Consider the following 17,562-nt stretch of genomic DNA (forward strand, 5'->3'; position numbering starts at 1 on the left):
AATCACCAGATCCCCGAAATGCGGTATCAAGGATAAAAAACTCGGTGCAACACAAAGATCTCAACCGGTGCCGAAACCACCGAGGCCCACGGTTACAAAGAAATGGAAACCCCTCCTGGTTTAAGCTATATAAAGATCAATTTTGACTTATCTTTTAAGATAGAGTCACATACATCAGGAGTTAGGACTAATAGCTACAGATTCTTTGGGTAATTTTATTGCAGGAAGAGTTGTTTCCTCACTTAGCCGATCAATAGATGAAGGGGAAGCTATATCGCTTCATGCAGTTCGATGGGCCATGGCTAGCAACTACATGAAGGTGATAATTGAAGGTGACTCGAAGAGGGTGATTGACAGAATGAATGGGAAGACATCAAACCTCCACTGGACAGTAAACCATATTTTGGATAGCTTAAGATCTCTCAGATCTTTTGGAAGCATCTCTTTCGCTCCTGTTAATAGATTAGGTAACAAAGTAGCTGATATTCTAACGAGGAAAGCTACTTATGATGATGAACTTCTTTGACAGGATTTTGTCTGATTTCCTAAGGCGTACTTTTATAGAAGACTTGAACTCTATTAATGAATGATGATTGCCCGTTTGGAAAAAAATTGTTGAAACTGAAAGAGTTATAATTGATCGAGATTTTCATAATTGAAACACCGCTGTTTGTTAACCCATGATTTCTTACATAACTGCCTTAAGAAGATTTAATTTCTTCCTTTAGTGAACAATATTATCGTACATCTTAGTCAAATTCCAAAAAAAAAAAAAAAAAAAACAATGTCAACACGTTAACTCCAATTAATATTCGAGTTAGTTTGTGACCCAAAATACAAAAACTATTAATAGGTGACACATATGCATCACCTCAAACATGTCTATAACTCAAATACAAAATGACCTCTGTCAACAAAATAAATAAACAAGTATGAACTAAACCTTCACAAGATATGGGCACGTTGATTAAAAATACTAGTATTGAACAAATGAAACAAAATTCTGCTTAAAAAGAACCCAGTATGTACTGCCAAAAAGAAAGGGAGCAAAAGTAAAATACTAGGATTCGAGTAAAGATACCCGATATCCAAGTAAGAATTATTTTTTACATCATCCATCAACAACTAAAAGAAAAAAAAAAAACAGAAGTTAACTAACACAATGATCAAGTTCTTCATTTTCTACCTACTTTATTGCTTTTCATCATCAAATCGATATTGAAGCTTTTCTCTTCATACCCTCTCCCTTTTCAACTGGTGGAGAAACTACCTTATGGCATTCAAGGCTTAAGAGCCAAAGCCAGACCAACCTTTGCACTCTTCTCGATGGCCCTAGTGTCAACCTCGCCTGAGATGGTTATGAGAGATTTTGGTCTCCATTCGTGCTGAATGAGACCACTAGCCTTTCCGTAGTTGTTAATACGAGCTTTGACTGATGTCAAGGGGTCAAGTGCGTGTTGTGTGCCGATAGTGAGAGTGTTTTCGTTAGTTGAAAAGCTGTGGGTCAGCTCTGCACCAACTGCCGTGCTCGTTAAGGGACTCACTGTGTGGTAGTAAGACGCATTGATGCTGTCACCCTTGTCGTTCCTGTATGGGTTTATCAAGAAAAGCAAATACAATATTATCATCCACAGATGAACAGCACAACTATAACATGTTATTGGCTTCTAAAAATTTCGCTTTTAGAATCCAAACTCATTACTTTGTCAGAGGAGAAAAACTAGCAATGGAAAAGAATTTTCAGAGAAAGCTATACCAAATTAGCAATCTGATTAGATGTTTTGAAGTTTCAAATGAATAAAACCAGAAAAGATAACTTTACTTGGTGAAAGAGTACTTACAGAGTCACAGAAGCAATGAGATCAGCATGGGAGAAGTTCACTCCAGCATTGAGTTTGGTGAGGTTGCCAGATGCAGTGTCAAAAGAAAGATCAGTTCCAAGGGCAAGAATGTTACTTCCAATCACACCTGAGAAGTTAACAATGGGATTTGCAGTCAACCCAATGCTCGTAGTGATTCCTGCGTATTCATGCTGATACTGAAGCTCTACCTGTTACCATAACCATTGAAAGATCGATATCATAAAGTGTAAGTAAACTGTATCAGGATCCCTCTTACTACAAAAACTGGTCATCTCCCAAGTATCGTGAAGTTTCGGAAATGGAAATATTAATAATAGATTAAGAGTGTTACTATGATACAAAACCGAAACCCAATAAAATGTCCAGCCAGAAGAAGGAAAAAAGGTGCTCCAATTTAAAGGACCATAAGTCCCTTCGAAACTATTCTCCGCTAAAGTTGTATATTGAATGTTCAATTGTGAGTTGTAGCACCATAGCAATGCAGAAGAAGCAAAATAGCAGTTTAAAACTCCTTAAGTAAACCAAGTATTTTCACTGTGGTTTAAACAAGATTTGTCAGAAAGGAGAGATGTTAATTACCTTGCCAGACCTTTGATCCGGAACGACAAAGTTGAAAATTGTCTTGAGACCAGGCGCAGGTTCATCGACTGTAATAGTGGTGAAGACCTGGCAAATTAAGCATAATTATTAGCCAAATGTACCAAATATGCCTATACGCTCTCTTAATTGTCATGTTAAAATCATAAATGTTGGAACACACGATGAGAAATGGAAAATCTGAAACAATTAACAATTTGAGATATCAAGTGTGCAATGAAGTAGTAAATAGGTCAGATATCGACTCATTGGAAGATAATGACTTAATGCCCTAAGGTCATACACGGACACCTAATATGGCATCCAGCACAAGCATTAATCAACATAGCACTTAGATGAACTGAAACACATAGTCCTCTATTTTTATATATGCCATTAGAGATAACAATCCAAAAGAAGAGGGATGGAAATAAATACAAGTTGTAAATGAAATTAGAATCACACATAAATTGACATACCCTAGAGTTTGTGTCCACTTTGACATCGGTAGTTATATTTTTGTTTTTCAACTGAGTGTTAACATCAGCCAAAAAGAGTTCACCTTTCTTAGTTCCTGATGAAGTAATTGCCTGTAGAGTTCATCAAAAAATGAAACAAGTGAACAAACAACGAAAAATGAGGAACAAAAAAGTATGAATCTGAAGTACGTCGAAGTTCCAAATGTTCACACATCAATGCAGATTATTTAATTATTGTTTCCTTCAAAGCCAGTAAGTAAGTTAACAACAACACCTTAACAAAAGCTACCAAATTAATACCATAGTAACATAAATTTTTACAAATCACCAATCTTCCGTGTATGGTAAAAGATCCAAACTTCAAACCAAGCAAGCAATGGAAGATAAAATTGCATATCTAATTGAATCGCCAAGCTCTCGAAAACCCAAACAGTATCTCAATGTACCATAGAAGAAAAACAGCTCAAAATGTTAATCATTAACGTCAGCACATAAAAACGACACAGAAGAAACAAAAACTAGCCCCATCTCTAAATCAACGGTTAGGGTGGAGTTGGAATCGTGATTCACAATGCCCTAGAGGCCTAGACCTACAATAATCATAGAGTTGGGCTAACTATGGGCTATGGCATCAACAGAATTGTAGAAACACACATGTGATAAAGGACCAGATTTTGGAACGAAAATTAGGAGTCTTTAGTATCATAATTAAAATCAAACTTATAGTACTAATTTCACAAAAAGTTAATGCAAGTAGAAAAACGCAATTACCAGCTCAATTATCAAATCCTGATATCAAAAAACGATTCGATTAAAATAAATGACATTTATGAATCAATCATCAAGTAATCATTCCTAAACTTTCAATTACTGCGGAAACTAAACAATTTCGACCTAATTTGAATCGATTAGAAAGAAAGTTAACTTACAACACCAGTGGAAGTATAAGTAGTAACAGTGAACTTCTGATCGCTTTGATAATCTCTGTAGAGTAGATCTAAAACAAAAAAAAAATGAACAAATCAAAATAAGAAGACGAAATCTCCAAAATGAACTATAAGATAGTGAGAGAAACAATGATGAGTTGATTACCTCTTGCTCTCTTTCCGATATCAGTGTAAAGACCTGGACCTTTTCCCATCTTTTCTGAGAATCGGAGAAGAAGAAGAAGAAGAGGGTTTGTTTGTCTGTCTAAGAGAGAAAGAAATGAAGAAGAGACGGAAATGTTCTATTATGGTCACAGTGAGACAGAAATGAATTGGGGAAAACCCTAATTTTATTCTCCGGAGAATATCAACCGTTGATTGAACAGATTTGTGAAAAAAGATTCGCGATTGAATTTTTATTTCAATAGTCTAAATTTAGCTCCTCTATTTAGATCTGATCAAGTTCCACTTGTCTTTTTTTTTCTTTAGGGGTGAGCAGCGGTCGGTTGCCGATCATTTAGAGTTAGATCGAAGGCAAACCAATCAATGACGGTCTGGCTAAATCATCGGTTGAAGTAGAACCGATCAAATTGTCAACTGACTTCTTTCGACCCAGTTCGGTTTGACTCAGCTGTATTCGGTCGGTTGGTCCGAACGAACTCCATTAACCAAATCAAACATGAAAAATATAAAGTGAACTTAAAAAAGAAGAACGAACGTTAAAATTCAATATAACTCTTTAAACTGTTATAAATTTGAATACCTACAAAAATCCATTTCTAAGTTTACTGTTCATGCGAAGTAATGATAATTAAAGTATACTATAACACAATGTATATATAATTATTTATACATAAACTGTAGATACATGTATATATGTATCTATAATTCGGTCGGTTCGGTTTGGACGCTTTTCAAAAACTCAAGTCGAAACCAAACCAAACAAAGATCGGTTGATTGTTTCTTCAGTCGAGTCGAGCCAAAAATTATGCGGTTCGGCCTAAAAGTATTTAATCCGAGCCAAAAGTTATTCGGTTCGGCCTAAAAAGCATTTGATTCGGTTTGGCCAAGTTCAGTCTGGTCGGTTTGACCGACCGTTGCTCACCCCTAGAGTTTTTAAAACGATATCTAATAATAAGGGAGGAGGGTTTCTTTTTTAGAATCTACCCTCGTCTTCAACGGATAAGATTACATCTCACAAACTTATCTCCAATGGTTAAGATTATATCTCTCAAACTTATCTTCCAACCTTGTTCGATGGCTAAGATTACATCTCTCAAACTTATCTTCTAACCTTCTTCGATGCCTAAGATTACATCTCTCAAACTTATGTCCAATGGTTGAAAAAAATACTTCCCAAACTTATCTTCAAACCCTCTTCCATGGCTAGATTCCACCTCTCAAACTTATTTCTAAAGGTTTACACCCGGTAGATACGATTCATTTTTTACTTGTTTGATAGATGTGAGAAAAATCTGATGAAAAATTCTAAGGGCAATGGACGTTATTGTTATTGACACTTTTTTAAACATAAAAAGGGCGTCGATGGCAACATCTTAGGGCGCCTTTAGGACATCTCAATATAAAATGTTCAATAGCTCTCGTTTGACCTTTAACTAGGATTCATGTAAAGCAAGAGATCCCTAAATTTGGGGGAGGGGGGACCGGAGACTGAGATCGAGATAGATAGCTATGGAGATCTACGGAGAGAATGATGAAATTCTACAGAGAAAACGATGGAGATATAGAGAAAGAACGAAGGACGTCTACATAAAGAACGATTGAAATCTAGAGAGAGGTGACTGAGATCGACAAAGATGTGAGTTTCTCTAAATGAACAAGTGAACAAATCAAAAGGATCAAGATTTAATGCTTATTTAAATGTTGTTTTATCTCTAGATGAACAATTTTAGATTTTTGAAACTAAAAATGTTAATATAATTTCTCAAATTATTTAGGACATGAAATGTTTCTGATTCATGATTCTTATCAATCTAATCGATGATCAATTTGTTATAAATTATGAGTGTTTAGTGCTATGATTTATGAATGTCATGATTCTTGTTAATCCAATGCTTTATTTCTTTTTGAAACTGAAAATGTTCCATGTGGTTTCTTGATAGAAAAGAGCAAATATTTTTGAGAAAGAGACAGAGAGAGAGAGAAACTGAGAGAGAGAGAGAGAGAGAGAGAGAGAGAGAGAGAGAGAGAGAGAGAGAGAGAGAGAGAGAGAGAGAGAGAGACTCAAAGAAGGAAAGAGTTGTGCGGGACGTGAAGAGAAATAACGTGCTTTTGGGACCGAGAGTGAGACAACAATTTTACCACCTTTATTGTGGTAAAATTTGTTGGTTTTGTAATTTCCTACCTTTTTTATCACGACAAATCGACTTTACCACTCTTTAGTCCACTCAAATAGTGTAAAATGGTTGTTCCCAGTCTGTTTCATAAACGAACCCTTTATATCGAAGTCTTTAAAGAGAGGGGGACAAAGAGAGTTTGAGCAGAGAGAGTAGAGGAAGAAGAGGAAGGCAGGGAGATGGTAGGGGTGGTCGATTATTGAATGTGGTGGTAGGAGGAGAGGTGACGAGGAAGACGATTTTTTTTTCTTCGACGGATCCCTAAAAATGATTGGCCCGAATAGAGGGAGGTGGGGGCAACCAAGATTTTTTCCACCTTATTCTTGGATGCCCCCAAAGCCTCAACCTTCCCAATCTGATTTCGCGGGAACATCAACGTGAGCTCGAAGGGTACAAATAACAATGACTTCGAAAACATATACAAAGTTGACATCCAAACTCCATATAACAAGAAAAAAAAGCCAACAATTTCTCTCTCTCTCTCTAACCTCTCACTCTTCTCTTCCCCCGTAATTCTCAAATTTGGCACTTTTTCAGATCATTACGTAACTTAGATTTATCACTCAGATCAACAAACTTTTTCTCTCTCTCTCTAAAACTTTCTCATTTCTCTACTCTTTCTTGCTTCTTCTCCCTCTCTCTCTCTGTTTTTCCATTTCTGTATATCCATCTATTCATCTTTATGTTTTCAGATTACCATTGAATAATTATTATGACAACATTTGGGATGTTTGAAACTGTTATTCTTCCATGGCGAATAAAAAACCCTAGATTTTGTGATCACTCGATGACAATGAGGTTAACTCGTTCAAATTATGAATCCAAGATCTTCCTTAATTATAGGAGTTTCTCTAACTACCAGAAAATTCGAAGATTTCATTCTATTTCTGCTAGTTCTTCTACAAACTCAGCTCGTTTGAAGACTACTGAATCCACTGATGAAGTTTCTTTCCAAGAGACTTTTCTGTTGAAACGAACTCAAATCGTAAGTCTCTCTCTCTCCCTCTCTCTCTCTCTAGAATCTCTCTCTCTCTCTCTCTAGAATCTATTTCTTATCTTTTGAAAATCTTGAAATGGTAGGTGGAAGGAAAGGTTTATGTGAAATTAGGTCAAGGAAAGGATGGTGAAGATTGGCAGCTTATAGTAGGATGCAATCTTCCTGGGAAGTGGATTTTGCATTGGGGTGTAACTTATGATGAAGATGCTGGAAGGTTTTGTTTTTATAGTTTTCTCTATTTGGATACTTTAATTTGATTTTTCTATTAGTTTCTTTTAGGTTTTGGTAAAAAAGATTTCTAGTTAAGATTAACAAATAAAAAAAGAAGGGGATCTTTAATGATTCTTTTTTAGTTGCTTTTTATCTACTTTTTTTGCTTAATTGATTATGCCCAATTTTTTTAAACATATGGAATTCTGCAGTGAGTGGGATCAACCTCCACCTGAAATGGTACCTCCTGGTTCTGTTTCCATTAAGGTATATGATTCATGAGAAAACATCAAGATATGGAGTTGTACATATATATGAAAAATGTTTGGATGCACTAGAAATCAGGCCATAATCCTACGTGGACGGCGAGATTTTGCCCAAATTTTCTCTCTCTTGATGGATTGAGCGAAACCCGGCCGTCCACGTCGGATTCGTGCATGATTTTCGGGCATCCCATCACCTTTGTACATATATATATCCTACTCTGAAGAGCTTGTGTTTTAGTTTATATGCTAAAATTGTTTGGGTTTTCAGGATTATGCCATAGAGACACCGTTAAAGAAGTCGTCTTCAGTTGTGGAAGGAGAAACCCTCCATGAACAGAAAATTGATCTCAAATCTAACAAAAAGATTGCGACAATAAATTTTGTTTTGAAGGTAAAGTTTTTATGATGGCATAATTATTTCTTCTAATTCTAATTTAGATATTCTCGCTTTTAAATTACTTTTTGTATTTTTGTTTTGGTTTCGGTATTGTAGGATGAGGAAACAGGATCGTGGTTTCAGCACCGAGGGAGAGATTTCAAGGTGCCGCTTATGGACTACGTTCACAGAGATGTTAATATAGGAGCTTCAAAAAGGGGCTCGAGTATATGGCCAGGTTGTGTAAATTACCATGTTTGGGTATATAATTAGCTAGTCTTTGTTTGCTCATTAACTGAACAAAATACTAATATTCGTTCTGTGGTTTGCACTCCTTGATTGTTTCTTGGGTAATGTTTGCTTGTCAAAATTTATCACTCTCTATTGAGAGAGCCTTCTGTGGTTGGTTTGAGATTGTTCTAGATATGCACTTATCTCTGATTCTTCCTTTTATAGCCACGTCAATGGACACAAGTAGCACTTTATATTTTGTATTCTGAAAAATATTAAACTCTTGACACTAGTAGAAGGTCATTGACATTTGCTTGTCCCTCTTTAACCTCAGGAGCTTTTGACCAAATATCCTCCATATTTGTTGGAGCTGAAAAGTCTAAACCCAAAGACCATGAAAATGGTGGTGCGTCGAAGTTCCCAAAGCAAAGCAATTTATGTTTAGAAGGTTTCTACGAAGAATATTCCTTATCGAAAAAAGTTTTGGTTCACAACATTTTAAAAGTTTGTGTTAAGAAGTGCTCTGAAGAGAATAAGAGATTTGTGCATTTAGAAACTGATCTACCCGGAGACACTGAAGTTCACTGGGGAGTCTGCCGAGATGATACAAAAAAATGGGAGATTCCAGTTGGTCCGCTTCCGTCAGATACCAATATCTTCAAGGAGAAAGCTATGCGTACTTTATTACAGGTTCTGAATTCAATCTTGTATATGACTGATATCCTCGTCTTCAATAGATTTGTTGTGTGACGATGCCTGCTGCTTCCACATGTATCTAATTACGCAAAAATTGACATCTATATGGTTCTTTTTTTAGGAAAGCATTCTTTTCTGGCTTTGCAGTACTTGCGTCTGCTTTTGAGTTAGCTGACCTGAATGATTTTTATGCTAGCTATTGCAAGAGTGTTTTGTTCCTTTCGTAAAACTTAAAAGTCCTCTTCAACATTGTAGTCGGGGAACAGAGTAGATACGTTATAGAACCCACCTAGGGTATTCTGAGATGCTTATGATATAATAGACTTATATCATCAGCACATGTAACTCAAATAGAGTGACATGTACTGTTTTACTGTAATTTTTAATTTTTTAGTGATTGGTGGGTTTGCAGTAACTCCGCTTAGTAAGAATTACCCATGTGGCCCAAAAAGTGCTAAAATGTGACGTTGGCTGCTCATATTGCGAATGGAAATCTGTGTAAATGACTTGAATGCTTTAATGCAACACAAATCATCAGAAGAAGGATTACTGTCTGAGTTTCATACGACACAGAGGCTGCTGCGACGAAATTGAGTAAACCAAGAAAAGCAATAGGAATAGTAAACAATCACAGAGAAAACAAGAGATTTACGTGGGTCGGTTGGTGAGACCTATTCCACGGCGACAACAACGCGTTCATTTCCACTATGATAAGCAAACACGTTACAAAAGAGATTCGTGAGAATTCTTCTATCAGATATCCCTAGGGTTTTAGTTTATATAGCAACTAAAACCCTAATCCCACCGACACACTGCCTCACTGACTCTCTATTTCTAAATCCGAAATACACATGAATACCGCTAACACTAATAACTGACATAACATGAACCCTGCCTCGCATACCAGCTCTGCGTCGGAGACCAGCCCTGCTAACAGGTCCAAAATTCCGCGCTGAGGCCCTTGTAAGCAGGTTGGGGGGTCATAAACCGGGTTAGTTATCAACCGATATTCAAGACACTTTCAGCAGAGCCTTTGTGAGACATAAAACCCTCATTTGTTGAGTCCAATAGAGTTTGTACTTTATAGGCAGCGATTGTTTGAGTTAAGTGTATTTTATATAAACCTTTTACTTAATTGACTAATTGTTTTGCTGAAACCTGTATTTGTATTATACTTCTTTGCAGCCGAAAGAGAACGGACATGGAAGCTGGGGATTACTCTCCCTAGATGCAGACCTTATGGGGTTGCTTTTTGTGCTAAAGCTTAATGACAACTCTTGGTTGAACTATATGGATAAGGACTTCTATGTTCCCCTTGCCAGTCAGACTGGCAAGAACTTCTCTAGTTACCCCACTGTTGTAGGATCTGACTCAAGGTTAGCTGACAAAATTGAAATGACTGAGGAGGGAAATGAGTCTGTAGCATATACTGATAGAATCATCAACGAAATAAGGAATTTGGTAACGGGTATTTCATCTGAAAAAGGTCGGAAAAAAAAGTCTAAAGAGTTGCATTTAAGCATCCTTCAAGAGATTGAGAAGTTAGCAGCTGAAGCCTATAGTATGTACAGAAATGCTGGCCCAACATTTCAGAAGGGGGCTACTTCAGGTGCTGAAACAGTGAAGCCGTCCGAACTCTGCTCAGGAACAGGCTCTGGATATGAAATACTCTGCCAAGGATTTAACTGGGAGTCTCATAAATCTGGAAAGTGGTACATGGAGCTCAATGAGAAAGCGTCCGAATTAGCTTCACTTGGTTTCACTATAGTATGGTTACCTCCTCCCACGGAATCTGTTTCGCCAGAAGGTTATATGCCTAAGGATTTATATAACTTGAACTCCAGGTACTCCTCATGCATTCAAAGAATGGGCTCCCTCATGTTCTTCATAAAATTAGTGCATCTTGACTTAATTGATAATGATGATACATGCATATATTCTTCGTAATATATTTCAGCTTTGGGATTGGGACTAACATTGAGTCTCTAACAATTGCGGTGAATTGGTAAATTTTGGTGACAGTAAATCAACCATTATAGGTTCAGAACGGTAGGTGTTTATGTTCTCATCAGTAGTCAAGAGTCTTGTACAAATAAAAATGCATTGGTGTATAGAATTTAGAACAGTTGTATCACTGTATGTATGTATGTATGTATGTATGACACCTTGAATACTGGCTTTGATGATCTCTTCACATCTACCTGATGGATTAACTATAGAAGTTTCCACACTCGACTTATTTTAAGATCATAATGAATGTCTATGACTATATCGTCAGGGAAAGTTGCCGGATTGAACCATTAGCAGTCAGAAACTTTGTCAATGTTACTTAGTATCACGCATCAAATCGCAAATGCTAGAGAAATCTAATAGATAAATGAAACAACCAAATCAGTAATGCTAGAACAGAACTCTTTGTGTGGAGTTTTAACATCTTAAAGGAGACGTGTTTTTAGTGATATTGATGTATAAAGCCCTCAAGTGCTTAGAATTTTAGTGATAAAAGTACAACACTTTAACATATATCCATCCGTTCGTAGTTCATAATTTAATCCACTTTCAGATATGGAAGTATCGAGGATCTGAAGTTGCTTGTGAGAAAATTCCATGATGTCGGCATCAAAGTTCTTGGAGATGCTGTTTTAAATCACCGATGCGCTCAATATCAAAACCAAAATGGAGTTTGGAACATATTTGGTGGCCCACTAGACTGGGATGATCGTGCTGTTGTTGCAGATGATCCACACTTCCAGGTATGGTGCATTCTTACTTTTCTATTCCATAGTTGACGCTAATTAGTAACTCAAGTTGTATGGCAATCATCCCTTTCGTTCAAACTAGGAAAATGCAGGTACAATTTGATCCTGTGACTTTATAGGTCTGTTGTATCATAATTTACAATAAGGCATTATCTTCACTAAGTTTATTATACAATCTACTATGTAACTAAATTATTTCGCGATATATGATATAAGTGGTGATCTCATTGGATCATGTGGTAAATGTGTATTAGTGTATATGACATGAACCATGCTCGTGCCCTACAAGTATCAGTATCAGACACCTCGTATTGGTGTCTCATATGGTGGAAAAAGACCAATCATTACATTATGCGCAAATCTAGGCTGCTTTTTCTGTCTTACCCTAGTTGTATGCAAGTACACACAAGAAAATACAGGGTTTTTATTTAGTATGATAGATCGTTTCTCTTGCTATTCTTTTGGTTGGTTACACTTTTGAAATCTCAAGAATTCCTTCAAGTATATGTCTTTTCCTCTTTCAAACTTGAAATTGTTCATACGCTTATAATTTTATTTTTATGGCTAACGCTTAGCCTTTTTCTTCTGATCCTGTAAAAAAGTTTTCTTCACTTGTTGTCTTGCAGGGCAGAGGAAACAAGAGTAGCGGAGATAATTTCCATGCGGCTCCAAACATCGATCATTCTCAGGAGTTTGTGAGGAAAGATCTGAAAGGATGGCTCTCCTGGCTAAGGTTCTGGGTTATTTATGTTACTTGGAAATTTTGTGGTATTGCATATTCGCATCCATCATGAAGTTCGACTAACCCTTATTTAATTCCAAATTGTGAAGTGCAGGAAAGAGATAGGTTATGATGGATGGAGACTCGATTTCGTTAGGGGATTCTGGGGTGGCTATGTCAAGGACTACATAGAAGCGAGTGAACCCTACTTTGCCGTTGGCGAGTACTGGGACTCTCTCAGTTACACATATGATGAAATGGATCATAATCAAGATGACCATAGGCAGAGAATAATTGATTGGATAAATGCAACCAGTGGAACTTCTGGGGCGTTTGATGTGACTACGAAGGGGATCCTTCATGCTGTAAGATGAACTTACATCTCTTTTGAAGTTCTTTTCCAACTTTTTTCTACTTCGTAGAATGGGAAAAAATATTGAAGTTTGTTATACGTTTTTTAGTTCTAATACAATCCATAGTAGAAGTAGTTATGTCGCTTTAACTTATTACTCGTCTACTACTATCAATTTTGAATGAGTTCCTTATGAAAGTAGTGGTCTAAATTCTCAAGACATCAAATTTTCTTCAGGCACTGGAAAAATGTGAATATTGGCGACTATCGGATGAAAATGGGAAACCACCTGGGGTTGTTGGGTGGTGGCCGTCACGTGCTGTTACCTTTATCGAAAATCATGATACGGGATCTACTCAGGTGTCAACATATTTCTTCTTATATATCAAGTTTACTGCTATTATATTAGACTACTATTACTATCTACTAGTCGATGGGAAACCTTACCAACTCCATTCTCTCTTAATTTTGCAGGGTCATTGGCGATTCCCAGGTGGTAAGGAAATGCAAGGGTATGCCTACATCTTGACTCACCCTGGAACACCATCAGTCTTCTATGATCACATTTTCTCCCACTACAAGGGTGAAATTTCGGCACTAATATCACTTAGAAACCGAAAAAGGATACATTGTCGGAGCGTTGTAAGTATCAATATAACAAGCTTTAAGCTCTTTTGCGAAGTACCGTCAATATGTATATATATACATCTTTCATTTCGAAATATGGTGAGGTTTAGCCGAAAGATATGTATATGTTCAAAATCTGCTAAAGCTTCTAATTTGTTTTCCAGGTTGAAATAACCAAGGCAGAAAAAGATGTTTATGCTGCAATAATTGACGAGAAAGTGGTAATGAAAATTGGACCTGGACCCTATGAGCCTCCTAATGGCTCCCAGAACTGGGTTGTAGCCATTGAAGGGAACGATTATAAGGTCTGGGAAGCTTCGTAATGTTAGCATGGTAATCGTTCAACTCCGTATTCTACATGAAGAAGGTTTGCCGTTATTTACCCGAAAATAAAGCTAGGCCAGAAAAGGATAGAAACACCTGACTCAGCCAAGAGTTCAGAATTACATATATACACACATACGGAAATATAGTTAGTATTATGGATTGGAGGGGGCAACTGGTCCACCTCTAGGTACCCAGGAGCTCTCGAATTGGCTTGATTAACTCAATCCGCTCTTTGCTGTATACTGTTTATTTTAGTGACAGTCTTTCAAATTTTTGTCTTCTCGAATTTTAAAACTTATATATATGATGATGAAACCAGAATCATGTATAAAATATTTCGTATCAATATATATTACAACTTTACATCTTTCTTCCTTTATTGTGTATAAATGTTAATTTTGTACTGTTACAGCCTTACAGGTGAACGTAAATACACGAACAATTTTAGTGAAATAATGATAACCTATTTTCTAGGTTGTGTGAATATCGATCACTGTCCACCTGATCGTAGCCTATGAGATATATATAAGCCAACTGATAATGCAAAAACTGCTGTCACAATTGCAGTCTTGTTCTTGCTGATTATCTCCTTCGCATTTTCCAGGTAAACTTCCAAACCTTCTGCTTTCTCTTTCAAAACTTCTGCTTTTCTTTTCCAACTTTCAATTTTCTCTTCTTTCGAATCTTCTTTACTTTCAGTTCTTTTTATCTCTTCTTTCTTCTTTATGCCAGGAAGAACATTAACATTTTCTGGTTTATCCTCGACATTCTTCTTGGGGTCCTCTTTTTCAATCCTCTCTTTTCTCTCCTCATTCAAACTCTCTTTCTTTTCAAGTCTTCCCGTTTCCTCTTTCTTCTTACCAAGAACACCATTACCAGGTTCGGGTTTGTTATCATTCTTGGGTAGTTCTTGCGTTTTTCCTTCGTCCTTCTTCGTTTCTTCCACTATTTCATCTTTTTTCTTTGGGATGATTATAAACAGAAGACCTCCATCGAATCTACCAGTAATTTTATCGATATCCGAATCCTTTGGTATATCGTACACCTGCTTAAACCGACTATACTTGTTCTCGTTTAACTTCCTTTCTCCACTAGCTGTAACTTTCCATGAATTGTCAACTTGAACCTTCACTTCTTCCTTCTTAAAACCTTCATAAGAATAACAAAAACACATTATAATTAGCCTTTCGAACATTACATCTAATCGAAGACTATTTTCGACAATAACCCATTAAACCAAAATAGAACATTCACCTGGAAGATCGACGAGGAGGACATGAAAATTTAAATCATGGGTCCAATCAGATGAAGGATGGAAGTCCTCGTACGTCAATAATTGAGTCGAATTTTGACTTGGTCTTCTTATTTGAGCCATGGAAATTGAACAAGCAAAATACTTGTTTAAGGAATTGGGTCTGAAAATGAAGATTTATATGAATAATGCAGTTCAAGTATTAGAGGGATTATGATTATGAATACTTAGCTTATATCTATCTCTCTCTAGACTCTGTATATATATACATATATAGAGGGAGAGAGTTGCTATGAGAAATCTAATTCAGGGATGATTTTTGGTGTTGGGTTTGCTTTTTCAGGGTGATTGAAAATTGGGTTTTTCTTGCTGAACTCCTTTATTCTAAACTTTTCCTATGGAGGAGTGAGATTTTTCTGTAATGTGGATTGAAGAGGAAGGTAGTTTAAACTATTCCTTGCTTTTAATGTGTTTGAAAGGCTTCTTTCCGTATAAGTTTCAAATTTCAATTACTACTCTAATGAATTTCCATTGTTAACTTTATGTATTTGAATCTTGAAAGTTCTTACTTCTTTTTAGCATGGACAATTATAAAATTATTAAATAATATCAACAAAGTTTTAAAGAGAAACAAAAGAAAGCCAAATTCTTAGTTAGGAAATGAAGCTTTTAACTATTTGATTGGGTTGTTGGAAAGTTGGGAGTGCCTTTAGAAAATAGTTTAAATTGGACTTTTTAATGGTATAGCCTTGGTTTTTGTGGTCATCCAACCATCTTCTAGTCCTAAGGACCATCCAACCCAAGAATCAAAATCATGAGGATTCACATAACCAAAATTTGATATCATCACCTCTGTTTCTTTGTTTGAAGTTAGCACAGATATCACTAATTTTGGAACAGTAATGGTATTATAATGAACTCCTACAACTATGAAGATAGAAACAAATGTGATAGAGTTTGCAGGGTACCAACAACAACAAGAAAATATGACAAGGCAAAGTTACTCCACGTGAAAAATATGAACAAGTGGATATATAAATAAAGAGATAATGTGGAAGTGTTGTAACATGTAACATCCGCGAGTCTGAGTGTAGTTCTTTCACACGTAATGTATCACCATATAATATAACAAAATATATACAATTAGATGAAATACTTATATTCATGTTCAAAGTAGTTTTCAGGTTAATGCTATCAAAATAGTACACCTATCATATGACATTGTCCTATGCACAAAATGCTACATAAACGCCTAATACTTGATATCTTAACAACACGTATTCGATCATATGATATGATCCTATACACAAAAAGCTACAAAAAATATCGTGTATTTCCACCACAAACTGACACAAAAGTATTTCATACCTGACCATTCTTAAATATTCAAAAAGTATTATAACCCAAATCGTATCTTGCACCATTCCAGTTGTTTTACCTCGTCCATCATGAAAAATAATTTTGTCATTGTATCATTTTGTCCAAGAGCTTCGACTAGTTTCACACGTAAAGTAGCATCGATATGTGAAAGCTTGCGTAGAGATTTCAATAATTCCTGGGGGCCAGGCTTCTTATACCTTTCAGCTATATGGTTAGCAATGGTCTTGAAAGAAGTTGCCAATTCTATCATCGATGATTCTTTCTCAACATTGTCTCTTTTGTTTCTCTTTCTTTTTGAAACACTTTTCTTTTAAAACGTTGTGTATGATATTTTAGTTGTTGAATAATTTTCAAAATTCTTTTCTTATAGGGGGGGGGGGGGGGGGGTAGTGGTTGGGGACATTGGGAGACATTTTCATGTCCCCAATGTCCGTGTTATTGGTTGGAGACATTTCAAATGTCCCCAAGTGTCTGTGTTATTCGTTTGGGACACGAAATTAGAGACATTTCAAGATAAATTGGTTTTGGGGACATTTGGAGACATTTTAGTGTAAATTTGGAGAGCTTTTGGAGAGAAAATGTCTATCAGAATATGGAAGACACTTGTGGACACTTGGGGACATTTGAGTAAGGAAGATAATAAAAATAATAATTATTATCAAATCATATTATAATAATATTATCTTATTATTATATTATTACATTATTGTATTATTATTATTATTATTATTATTATTATTATTATTATTATTATATTATTATATTATTATATATTTGAGTAAGGAAGGTAATAAAAATAATTATTATTATCAAATCACATTATTATAATATTATCTTATTATTATATTATTATATTATATTATATTATATTATATTATATTATATTATATTATATTATATTATATTATATTATTATTATGTTAACTATAAATAATAAATATTTACCAATTGTCCATCAATGTCCACAGATATCTACGGATGTCTACAAAGTCAAAAAATATATATTTGAAAATATTAATTAATTTTTTTTATTTCATATGGTAAGACAGTAATAATATTAAAATAATAAATATCAACTAAATATCTATCAATGTCCACAGATATTCACGGATGTCTACAAAAGTCGAAAAATATATTTTCAAAGTAGTAGTGCAAATTTATTTCATAT

At 35.6% G+C, this 17,562-nt stretch overlaps 3 protein-coding genes across 5 annotated transcripts; 1 reads left to right on the plus strand and 2 right to left on the minus strand.

Annotated features, from left to right (window-relative positions):
- Positions 1–963: 963 nt before the first annotated feature.
- On the minus strand, positions 964–4,314 carry LOC147542979 (mitochondrial outer membrane protein porin of 36 kDa-like). The gene is made up of 6 exons (XM_086633034.1): positions 4,010–4,314; positions 3,847–3,914; positions 2,918–3,028; positions 2,442–2,528; positions 1,842–2,050; positions 964–1,587 (listed from the first exon to the last, which is right to left on the minus strand). The coding sequence occupies exons 1-6, from the start codon at positions 4,056–4,058 to the stop codon at positions 1,281–1,283; spliced, it is 831 nt and encodes a 276-aa protein (XP_086489160.1). The 5' UTR covers positions 4,059–4,314; the 3' UTR covers positions 964–1,280.
- Positions 4,315–6,318: 2,004 nt separating this feature from the next.
- Positions 6,319–15,582, plus strand: LOC147542980 (alpha-amylase 3, chloroplastic-like). 3 transcript variants are annotated; one of them, XR_015223159.1, is made up of 16 exons: positions 6,319–6,405; positions 6,485–7,185; positions 7,281–7,411; positions 7,620–7,674; positions 7,942–8,064; positions 8,167–8,287; positions 8,615–8,970; positions 10,162–10,820; positions 11,540–11,729; positions 12,362–12,468; positions 12,572–12,821; positions 13,046–13,168; positions 13,283–13,450; positions 13,600–13,768; positions 14,175–14,366; positions 14,495–15,582. XR_015223159.1 is itself a non-coding variant. In XM_086632974.1 (15 exons), the coding sequence occupies exons 2-14, from the start codon at positions 6,913–6,915 to the stop codon at positions 13,756–13,758; spliced, it is 2,715 nt and encodes a 904-aa protein (XP_086489100.1). In that variant the 5' UTR covers positions 6,319–6,405; positions 6,485–6,912; the 3' UTR covers positions 13,759–13,768; positions 14,175–15,582. The 3 variants fall into 3 exon arrangements, 2 of the variants coding, with proteins under 2 accessions (XP_086489100.1, XP_086489098.1); XM_086632974.1 differs by having other exon boundaries at positions 14,175–15,582; XM_086632972.1 differs by lacking the exons at positions 14,175–14,366; positions 14,495–15,582 and having other exon boundaries at positions 13,600–14,137.
- On the minus strand, positions 14,065–15,317 carry LOC147542981 (uncharacterized). The gene is made up of 2 exons (XM_086632975.1): positions 15,017–15,317; positions 14,065–14,911 (listed from the first exon to the last, which is right to left on the minus strand). The coding sequence occupies exons 1-2, from the start codon at positions 15,135–15,137 to the stop codon at positions 14,253–14,255; spliced, it is 780 nt and encodes a 259-aa protein (XP_086489101.1). The 5' UTR covers positions 15,138–15,317; the 3' UTR covers positions 14,065–14,252.
- Positions 15,583–17,562: the final 1,980 nt, after the last annotated feature.

This window comes from Eschscholzia californica, unplaced genomic scaffold, assembly GCF_041429995.1.
Source record: "Eschscholzia californica isolate CP2 unplaced genomic scaffold, dmEscCali1.0.p SCAF_4, whole genome shotgun sequence".
Classification (NCBI taxonomy): domain Eukaryota; kingdom Viridiplantae; phylum Streptophyta; class Magnoliopsida; order Ranunculales; family Papaveraceae; genus Eschscholzia; species Eschscholzia californica.

Coding starts and splice junctions, on each gene's coding strand:
- LOC147542979 (XM_086633034.1), bottom strand. CDS start 4,058: ATGGGAAAAGGTCCAGGTCTTTACACTGATATCGGAAAGAGAGCAAGA. Junction 3,029..3,846: donor CTTATACTTCCACTGGTGTT/GTAAGTTAACTT, acceptor TGAACTCTACAG/GCAATTACTTCATCAGGAAC. Junction 2,051..2,441: donor CGGATCAAAGGTCTGGCAAG/GTAATTAACATC, acceptor TTATGGTAACAG/GTAGAGCTTCAGTATCAGCA.
- LOC147542980 (XM_086632974.1), top strand. CDS start 6,913: ATGACAACATTTGGGATGTTTGAAACTGTTATTCTTCCATGGCGAATA. Junction 7,186..7,280: donor TGTTGAAACGAACTCAAATC/GTAAGTCTCTCT, acceptor TTGAAATGGTAG/GTGGAAGGAAAGGTTTATGT. Junction 13,169..13,282: donor ATGATACGGGATCTACTCAG/GTGTCAACATAT, acceptor TTAATTTTGCAG/GGTCATTGGCGATTCCCAGG.
- LOC147542981 (XM_086632975.1), bottom strand. CDS start 15,137: ATGGCTCAAATAAGAAGACCAAGTCAAAATTCGACTCAATTATTGACG. Junction 14,912..15,016: donor CCTCCTCGTCGATCTTCCAG/GTGAATGTTCTA, acceptor ATTCTTATGAAG/GTTTTAAGAAGGAAGAAGTG.